This window comes from Drosophila ficusphila, unplaced genomic scaffold, assembly GCF_018152265.1.
Source record: "Drosophila ficusphila isolate 14025-0441.05 unplaced genomic scaffold, ASM1815226v1 contig_470, whole genome shotgun sequence".
NCBI lineage: Eukaryota > Metazoa > Arthropoda > Insecta > Diptera > Drosophilidae > Drosophila > Drosophila ficusphila.
The window spans coordinates 482,668-492,833 of NW_025064389.1; the positions used below are offsets into that span (position 1 = coordinate 482,668).

The window sequence follows — 10,166 nt, forward strand, 5'->3', positions numbered from 1 at the left end:
TAAAAAACGATAACCGTAACCTGAAGGTTGGTTTTTATTACCGTGAACATATATAATAACTCTATGCACTCGGTGACGAACCGCAAGCCAGTCGACATCTTCCTCAACAGAACTTCCAGAATAAATTATCAGGGACTTACCAATTTTAAAGAACAGACGCAGGAAGACATAAGGGGGCTACTACTGCATAGGCAGAAAATGTCAACCGATAGGCTCAATAGAAACAGAAATAGGCCGATACCGTATAACCAAGGGGACACCGTGTATGTTTCTAATAAGCAGATCAAGAGCAAAGATAAACATCGATTCAAACCAGAGGAGGTAGAAGGTAGAGTGACGGTCAAAACTAAACCAGGAAAAATCTTCCATTAGTCTCACATAAGAAGTAAAAAAAAAAAAACAATTTTGCTGAAAACGTTTCACAAATCCTTTAAAAGAAACCCATATACTTAGACTATATATAAAAAACAAATAAAAAATCATAAAACTAAAAGAAATTAATTAAGTAATAACAATTAACAAAAAATATAAAACACTACCCTAAGACTAAATACTAAATGAACAAAATCGGGCCTGCGCATCTTCAGATACGAAACGCCCGTCGTTCCACTGCAACAAGGCGTGCTGTGGCGTGTAAATGGGGGGTTTAAACTCGCCCATATAATCTACCTGGGGCAAATGCAAAAGATTATCGACAGGACCACCGAGGAAACATCGGTGGTCACAGATACGAGAGTGGCACCACTATCTCGAAAAAGCCACCGATGGCATCAAGAGTAGGAATACCATCCTACAGTCCGAAAGCAGCATAGTGGAGAACAGTAACCAACAGATAAAAATAAACACCAAACTGTTTGACGTTACTCACGACGCGATACAAAAACTCGATGCCATGACGGCAAGAGTGAACTCCATCGACGGGGAAGTCCATTTGTCGACAATCCTAATGCACAAAGGAATGATATTGCTTAAGCAGGTGGACGAAATCACACGAGCCTGTCAACTGGCAAAGGCGTCAGTGGTGAATACAAACCTCTTGGATTAAAAAAAGATAGAAACTATTCTAGCGGAAACTCGCAGTCTGCCATACCAAAATATGGTGGAAGCTGTGGAGTTCGCAGAACCCTCAATTTTGACCAACGGAACCTGCCTGCTATACGTGCTGGCGTTACCCAAAGTTGTGGACATCCGATACAAGCTGATGCTCCTCTATCCGACAATCACGGAGGGTAAACAGGTGGGGCTGGAGTAACACAGAATGGCGATGGACACCCAAGAAACCTATGCGGTATTGGGAAACTGCCTCTCCATCGGAAATACGACCATTTGCCAGGAAAAAAAACTTAAGGGGGGCTTCTCATGTAAAATTTAAAAAAAATCGATTTTTTTTCATAGATCGATAGAATAACGTATTGAGAGCATATTCCCGAAGTTTTATGACTCAACTCTCAATATTATGGAAAATATGAGTGATTGAACGAGCGCGCTCGGGCGCTCAAGACCCACTAACTCAAAACTTTAAATCGTTTTTTCCTCAAAACTATGATTTTAAAAACGCGGTACACGATTACGAAAAAACTACTGAACCGATTTTTAATTTCTAAAAAGTGTTTTGCAGATTATACATTGAACGAGTGCATGAATATCTGAAATTGTGAAAAAAGTTATTTTATACACTTTTCAGCCCAATTCAGCAACAACAAAAAAGACGAAGAAATTACACCTTTTTTTTCAAGACGTGATTTCAATAAAAAATGTTTTTTGTATGTTTCAGATGAAAACTTTGGACTCCACACTGAACCGCAATAAATCCGTCAGCCGCGTAGCGCCACACGCGATCTTGAATAAGTCCGCCATTTTGTTTTTTGGAATTTTCAAGAAATGTTTTTCTCATACTTTAAACATGTCTTCAAATATAGTAGAATTCTGTTATATCGACTCCGCTTATAGTGTCTGTCCGGGTTGTGCGTCGAAAACTCGATGGTTTCGGTTGGTCCCCATACAAACTTATATGAAAGGGCCTCGGCTTAGTTAGAAACCAAATTTTTTAAAAATTTTAAAAAATTCAACCGGATATTGCGTCGTGCCGGAAAAAATACAGTGCAATACTGCCAAAATTAAGCTTAAAAACACGCTGTTAGTAATGTACATATGTATTTATCAGTAATCGGCACCCTTGCGTGTGTGCGTAGCAGCGACACGAAAGATCTTAAACTATCACCACTCTCTGTTAGTTTTTGCTGTCGCTTTGACAACGCTGCTGCGAGAGAGAGAGAGACAGAGTCGAAGTGTAATGCCGACTTCACACTGTATGTGCAGACCTTATAGCTAATTCCATGAGATGTCCCGTTATATTTCTAGTTTTTTCTGCTTTTTTCCGAGTAAAACTGAATGTGTAAATTCGCCAAATATAATATGTGCGATAATAAGCTCATTCAGTTTATAAGGAAACCCATGTTTTTAAATTAAATTTATTAAATTTTTGGTTTTAATTAAAAAATTAATTTGATTTGCTTTTAAAACCTTTTACGAGGACAGCAACCATAAATAAACAAACAAAAAAATTATTTTGTTCCTTTTGCTTAGTGCGTCTTCCGGGGATAACGACGAAAAATCGAAAAATCCCTTGAAAGTCGCTATAACCGGATTCTACTGTATTAGTAGGGGAGCATGGGGCATTGTCGACACTTTTTTTCAAAGTCGTTTTTTCATAGTGAAAATATATTTTTTGATAATGTAATGCATATCGTTGTATTCGAAAAAGATCTGGCTAATAACATTCAAAAAGTTTTTTGGTCTATTGTCAAGGGGGTGAGTGTGGTAACCAAAAATCTGAAGTGTTGTCAAATTCAGAAATTGAAAAATCGCGGGGTAAAGTCGACACCCCCCTGGGGCAAAGTCGACACATACCTGAAACTCGAAGAAAATGAACACAAAATCATAAGGTATCAATATTTATTCGTCAATAAGTAAAATGTTTACAAAATACAGCCATCTACCCATCACTTCCTTTTCAGCCAATCAATTAATGTTCCTCGGGGAATGTCTTACTTTTCAGCTGCCTTTTTTGCAGCTAAGCCTTCCGATCGTACTGCGTGGATGGCCGTTTTGATATTTTCCACGCTTACGGGAACCGTTTTCCTTTTATAATTGCGTACCATTGGGTGGCAAACATGGCAAAGTTGATCAAAATTCTTCAACGCATTCAATTTTGTTCAGTACACAAAGGCAAACCCGCTTTAATGTCGGTGTCGACTTTACCCCACATACATAGTGTCGACAATGCCCCACACGACATTTTTGCAAACAAGTTACATAAAAATCATGATAACTTAACAAAATTTTATGACGAGTGTCATTTATATCTTCTGTGAACTCTACTGAATAAAGCCAACATACCTTGATAACTCTTCGCAATGCACAATTCTCAAAAAACCAAACTTCACACGATCGGAAAATTTTACTTTTGTGTGCCAAAAACACATGTGGCGTAATAACAAATTTTCCATAACTCAGAATGCCACCAAACTTCGTTGGTAATGTGGGGCTCTTAGGATCTACATTCGGTAAAAAAATTACGTCGATATGATTTATAGTTTTTTTTTTAAGAACGGGTGTCGACTTTACCCCACTGTCGACAATGCCCCATGCTCCCCTAATTGTTTGTTGCTACATATATTTACTAGCTGACCCGGCATACGTTGTTTTGCCACTTTATGACTGTCGGGTCATCCAGCCGCAGCAGATATTTAGATTCTCTTAATGCTAGCTCTTAGCTTATCTGCATAATTACCATCGCTCTCTCTCTCACTTTATCTTTCTATTCGCTCTCTCTCGTTACTTGTTGTTTTATACTTTGGGTCAGCAATCGGCTGATCCGCGTCTTAATTTAATTCTAACTCTTCCTTTCGATCTCGCGGACCATTTTTGTTAATCGCTTCTGCTAAATAAATTCGCTGCCTTTGCAGAAATCGAACTCTAAGTTTTCGTCTTTTTAATTCAACAGCTAATAAAAAAGCTTATTAGCTCAACAGTTGGTGACCCCGACGTGATCTGTGCATAAAAAAGACCCAGTGCAAGTCACAAAAATTTAATTTATTTTACCAGGCTGCATATTTTACTTGATATTTGTTGCCGCTGGATTGTGCGTTAAACTGCCATAAACAATTTTGTGCAAATAAACAAATTGTTACACAAACTCGTACATAAGGCGATATATAGACCAGTAGCGGATCATTTTTCGCTATTCCCCTTTTGCGTTCATCTTCCCGCTGAAGCCGAATTTTGCCCACCGAGTCTGCTGCATTTAATTGTTGTTGTTGCTGCTTAACATGTCTTTAGAAAATTCGGTAAGCGTCACCGGCAACAGCAGCTCAAACAGGGTGACATTTCTGAAGCGCAAGGCAAATTCACTATTTAATAGAGTGGAGCGTTTAATGGAATCTCTTTCAAGTTCGGCGTTGAATTCGTTTGACGATTCTGGCCTTCATGTGAGGTTGGAGCTTATTGAGGAACTTCAAGGAGCATTTAAAAAGGTTCTCAGTGAGCTTGAGGAATTGGATTTCGACGAAATTGAAAACGACTTGGACGAGAAATTTGATGACGTCGTCGTAATTCTTAAGTCGACGGTTCGATCGGAGATCACAAAGCGCTCCTCGCAATTGCTTCAGCATTCAACCTTTGCTGATGGTAATACGCCCGGTCATTTCAGCCATCAACAGCGACAAGCTCTGCACCGAGCGATTCCACTTCCCGCTCTTAAACTTCCGAAATTCGCTGGAGGTTATGCGAATTGGGCAGATTTTTATTCCATGTTTACAACCATCATAGATAGTCATCCTGACCTGACCAACAAAGAAAAACTGCAGCATCTACGTTCATGCCTGAGGGATTCTGCGTTGGAAACCATCCGCTCGCTGGAAATTTCGGATGGCAATTATTCTGTGGCTTTGGACTTATTGCAAAACCGATTTGATAATCGTCGTTTGGTTTTTCAGGCACACATTACTGAGATCCTGGGGCTTAAGGCAGTGCAGAGGGGTTCCGTCTCGATGCTTCGTGATCTGTCTGATAAATTCAACGCTCATATTCGTGCTCTAAAGGGATTGGGCACGACGGAACAAATCGCAGGATGCATCATCGTCCAAATACTGCTTCAAAAGCTAGATCCTGCGAGCCAGGCCAAATGGGAGGAGCGATTAGAGGATCCAGCATTCGTCAATCTAATTCCGACGTGGGAATCCATGGCATCATTTTTGGAGCAGCGATGCAGAACATTGGAGACTATAGATTTCGCCATGGCAAGCTATGCGTCTGGCAATCAGGTGGGAAACAACGGAACGTCTAATTCTCGTAGATCCGCTTTTGTTGCCACAAATATTAACCCTTGGATTTGTTCGTTCTGCAATGCTTCTGGTCACTCCATTCATTACTGCCAAGATTTTAATACCCTGCCCCCTGCAAATCGGCTTCAAGAAGTAAAGAGGCTCTCTCTTTGCATAAACTGCCTTAAGATAGGGCATCAATTGAGGCAGTGCAATTCCAGCAATTGTCGTGCATGCGGAGCTAAACACCACATCCTCCTTAACTTGGGAAATTTAGCCTCAGCTTCTCCACAGGCAGGATCACAGCTTCCAGAAGCTCTTGTCGCTGTCTCACTCAATGCTGTCGTAGAACCATCTGCCGTACCTTCCACATCCACTGCTCTTATTGCTCAGGATTTCAGTACTGACATTGTGCTCCTAGCCACTGCCACCGTTCTCGTAAAAAATCGGTCTGGAGTTTTCGTTCCATGTCGAGTTCTTCTTGATTCGGGCTCTCAACTGCATCTAATAACATCACGCTTTGCAGATCAGCTTCAAACAAAGAAGATAAAGTCCTCGGCATCTGTTACTGGAATCGGTGATTCGAGCTTTGTCACAAATGGTCACTCAGTTAATATTGCGATGCAGTCCCGAACGTTTGATTACACGGTGAACCTAACCGCAGTTATTGCCCCCAATATAACTGAGCTACAGCCTAGTTTTAATGTGGACACCAGCAGCTGGAAAATACCGCAAAACATTAAATTAGCTGACCCTACATTTTATATCCCTCAGCGTGTGGATCTTTTGATTGGCTCCAGTTTGTTTTACGAGCTGTTGTGCGTTGGACAAATTAAGCTCGCACCTGAATTACCGCTTATTCAAAAGACTCGAATGGGATGGGTTGTTTCCGGAGGATATGGCGTCTCCAATGGCTCTTCATTAATCTCGCCCCTTGCTGTACCTCTCGTTAGAAAGGAGAATAGCTTAGATCGCCTTGATGATCGTCGAAAGGTCCTGCTAATAAAATCGCCAAGCTCGTCGCTGGACTTCAATGGCCGCCATCCAGTCATGTTGCCACGGAGCCATCCTGTCACTGCCGCCATCATTACTCACTTTCATGAGCGTAGTCAGCACACAGAACCTCGGGCCCTATTCTGCATAACTCGATCACAGTATTGGCCTATTGGGGGGAGGAAGACGGAACGATTGGATGAATGGCAACGTGTGGCCTACTTGCAGCAAGTCCTCTCGACCCGATGGAAGAAGGAATATCTGACGCTACTGCAGCAGCGCTCCAAATGGCCCACCCCGAAGCCTGGCCTGGTTGTCGGTAACGTGGTGCTGGTCAAGGACGAGAAATTACCTCCGAAGAAGTGGCCCCTAGCGAGAGTCATTGAGCTTCTGTGTGGTGCAGATGAGTTGCTCGAGTTGCAGTTCTCAAGACAACATCAGGAGTGACGAAATGAGCAGTAAATAAGCTGTGTCTGCTGCCCCTTAAAGATGCTGTTGAAAGCCAAGCTTCCAACGGGGGAGTATGTCGGGTCATCCAGCCGCAGCAGATATTTAGATTCTCTTAATGCTAGCTCTTAGCTTATCTGCATAATTACCATCGCTCTCTCTCTCACTTTATCTTTCTATTCGCTCTCTCTCGTTACTTGTTGTTTTATACTTTGGGTCAGCAATCGGCTGATCCGCGTCTTAATTCAATTCTAACTCTTCCTTTTGATCTCGCGGACCATTTTTGTTAATCGCTTCTGCTAAATAAATTCGCTGCCTTTGCAGAAATCGAACTCTAAGTTTTCGTCTTTTTAATTCAACAGCTAATAAAAAAGCTTATTAGCTCAACAATGACTTTATGATGACTTTATAATTTCTGTACAAAATTTACACAGATCTAGACTTATGTATTATAAAGTCATCTTGAGCGCTGTAAACCATGAGGGAATATAAAAATAACAAAGAGCAAACATTATTTTTAAGTTATTATGATTTATTTCTTATAGTTATATATCATTAATTAAACAATTACGATAGTAACACTATTAAACAATATCAGTAAGAATTTATGTGGTTCATTTGGCATTGGCATTTTATGATAAACTTGGCCTCTAATTTTGAATGTAGAATTGTAATTTTGACCATTATACTTATGTATTTCGAACTATTTCTGTTGCCTCGAACGATGTCATTTGAAAGCATGAATTAAATGTTCGAATTGACTTCAGGAACACGTTAGAATCTAGATCCGTGCCGATAAGTAAACCTTTCAATGGTTCAGGTGGTGTTTCAATTTCTTGTAGTTGCACTTTTCCTGACGCGCAACACATCCCAACTGGCTCATTTTCAAATTTCAGAGCATGACAATGCGGACATTCCTTGTCCATAGCACCAATTGCCACTTTTGAGTGAGCATAATACTCAATATCGGGCTCATGCTGGAATGCTAGACGCAGTAATGAATCATATATAAATGCTCGATGTACCTGTTGTCGTTGTTGGTCATTTGTTCTGCGTCTATTGACTATGAAACGGCGTGGTTGTCGTTGTTCTAATCTTCTGACTTCATTGCGTTCAGCTCGTGTATCTTCTGGCTCTTCTCTGACTTCATTGCATTCAGCTCGTGTATCTTCTGGCTCTTCTCTACTTTCATTGCGTTCAGTCCGTGTATCTTCTGGCTCTTCTTGATGCAATTGCGCTATTCTTTCGGATCTTCTATTTCGCATGTATCGAGATCTACTTCTATCATGGATCAAATCTCCCCCTTTGCGTTTTCTTGGCATTGCTCTCTGGACAAAACACTCATAAATAGAATTAAAGATTTTACTTAATGATGAATGATTTTTGCCGCAGTTTAAATTGATTTAAAATGCTATGGTAGCGTGTTTTTTCAGTGTGATGAGGTAGTAACTCACTTTATACGCGATTTTTGGTATGTCGAACAGGATTTAAAAGGATGAAAAATAGATGTTGGTTGATTCTCAGACCTATGCAATACGCTCACAAAATTTCATGAAAATCGGTATAGCCGCTTCGGAGGAGTATGGTAACAAAAACACGAGAATTTTATATATTAGATAATGGAAAAACTGATAATCTCGTTGGTTTTAATCCCATGAACATGATTTTATTTGGAATATGGAGTTTTTTAATAACTCTTGAAGCGTGAAAAAAGGTTATTAAAATCAGACAACGTATCATATAGGAAAGATTGAAAAACCTATATAGAATTAACGGAATTCAACAGAAAAAATTATAACATCGTTGTTTTTTATCAGACAATCATAGTTTTTTAAATACTAATTATAATTTTCCAATGATTCTGAAATTTTGAATTCAATTCCATAAAAATCGGACGCCACTATCATATAGCCGTCATATGAACAATCGTCGAAAATATATAGACTTAATTCGACATAACTTCGATGTTGCTTAGTATTTTGTTTGTCTTAAAAAAAGGAATATATTTATGGAAAAATGGGTTTGGCTTCACCCTTTTTTAAACACAATGCACTGTGAAATATTTTTACTAGAGAAAAGAAAAGATCCTTGCGAATTTAGGTCTTGTTATGCCTTGTCTATGCTGCAGCTGTTTTAGCAATTAATTAAAATTACAAGTAATTAGCTCAGACCGAACTTAATTGCGTTTTATACCTGTTAAGTAATAAATTTTTTTTATTAGCTATTTATATAAAAACACGAAAATTTTGAGTTCGATTTCTGCAAAGGCGGCGAATTTATTTTAGCAGAAGCGATTAACAAAATGGTCTGCGAGATCGAAAGGAAGCGTTAGAATTAAATTGAGACGCGGATCAGCCGATTGCTGACCCAACGTAGAAGCCAACAAGCAACGAGAGAGAGAGCGAATAGAAAGATAAAGACAGAGAGAAGATGGTAATTATGCAGATAAACTAAGAGCTAGCATCCCCCGTTGGAAGCCTGGCTTTCAACAGCATCTTTAAGGGGCAGCAGACACAACTTATTAACTGCTCGTTTTGTCACTCCTGATGTTTTGAGGACTGCAACTCGAGCAACAGAAGCTCAACGACACTCGCTAGGGGCCACTTCATCGGAGGCAAGTTCTCATCCTTGACCAGGCTTCGGGGTACGTCATTTGGTGCGCTGCTGCAGTAGCGTCAGGTATTCCTTCTTCCATCGGGTCCAGAAGACTTGCTGCAAGTAGGCCACACGTCGCCATCCATCCAACCGATTGAAGTTAAGGGCGGTCACATCCGGCTCGATGAATGAGGATGGTGGGCCACCATTCAGAAAGAGGGCTGGCGTCATCACATCCAGATCAGCGGGATTTTCTGAAATTGAGACTAAAGGCCGGGAGTTAACTACTGCCGAAATATGGCACAGAAGAGTCCGCAGCTCATCGAAGGCCAACACTGAAGGCCCAATAGCGCGGTAGAAATGGTACTTCGCCGTCTTTACCGCAGCTTCCCAGAAACCACCAAAATGTGGCGATCTGGGAGGATTAAAGCGCCAATCAATAAGCTCCGCTAGGCAAAAATCCAACGTCGCTTTCTGATGCTCGTCGCTGAGGAACAGGCGTCTCAACTCAATCAGCTCATTGCGTGCACCCACAAAGTTCGTTGCATTGTCCTACCAAATCTGCCGCGGTTTTCTTCTGGTGCATATAAATCTTTTTAGGCCATGCAGAAATGATACCGTTGAGAGATCCCTGATCAACTCCAAGTGAATGGCCTTTGTTTCGAAGCAGATAAAGACGCAAACGTAGCATTTTACTGGGGCCTTGTTTCGCACTTCCGGCTTGTAAATGAATGATCCACAAAAGTCAATGCCAGTGACTTCAAATGCATGAGATCCATCCAATCGCTCCTTTGGGAGATCCGCCAT

The 10,166-nt window shown here is 40.7% G+C and overlaps 1 protein-coding gene across 1 annotated transcript; it reads right to left on the minus strand.

The window, feature by feature from the left end:
- Positions 1–9,413: 9,413 nt before the first annotated feature.
- Positions 9,414–10,166, minus strand: LOC122320335. Its single transcript, XM_043208529.1, has 2 exons — positions 9,978–10,166; positions 9,414–9,911 (listed from the first exon to the last, which is right to left on the minus strand). Exons 1-2 carry the CDS (start codon positions 10,164–10,166, stop codon positions 9,414–9,416), a joined length of 687 nt encoding a protein of 228 aa, XP_043064464.1.

What these genes read in the sequence shown, in the direction of transcription:
- LOC122320335 (XM_043208529.1), bottom strand. Translation starts at nt 10,166, where the DNA reads ATGGCGGATCTCCCAAAGGAGCGATTGGATGGATCTCATGCATTTGAA. An exon ending in TGATCAGGGATCTCTCAACG is followed by an intron (nt 9,912 to 9,977) that starts GTATCATTTCTG and finishes CAGATTTGGTAG; the next exon opens with GACAATGCAACGAACTTTGT.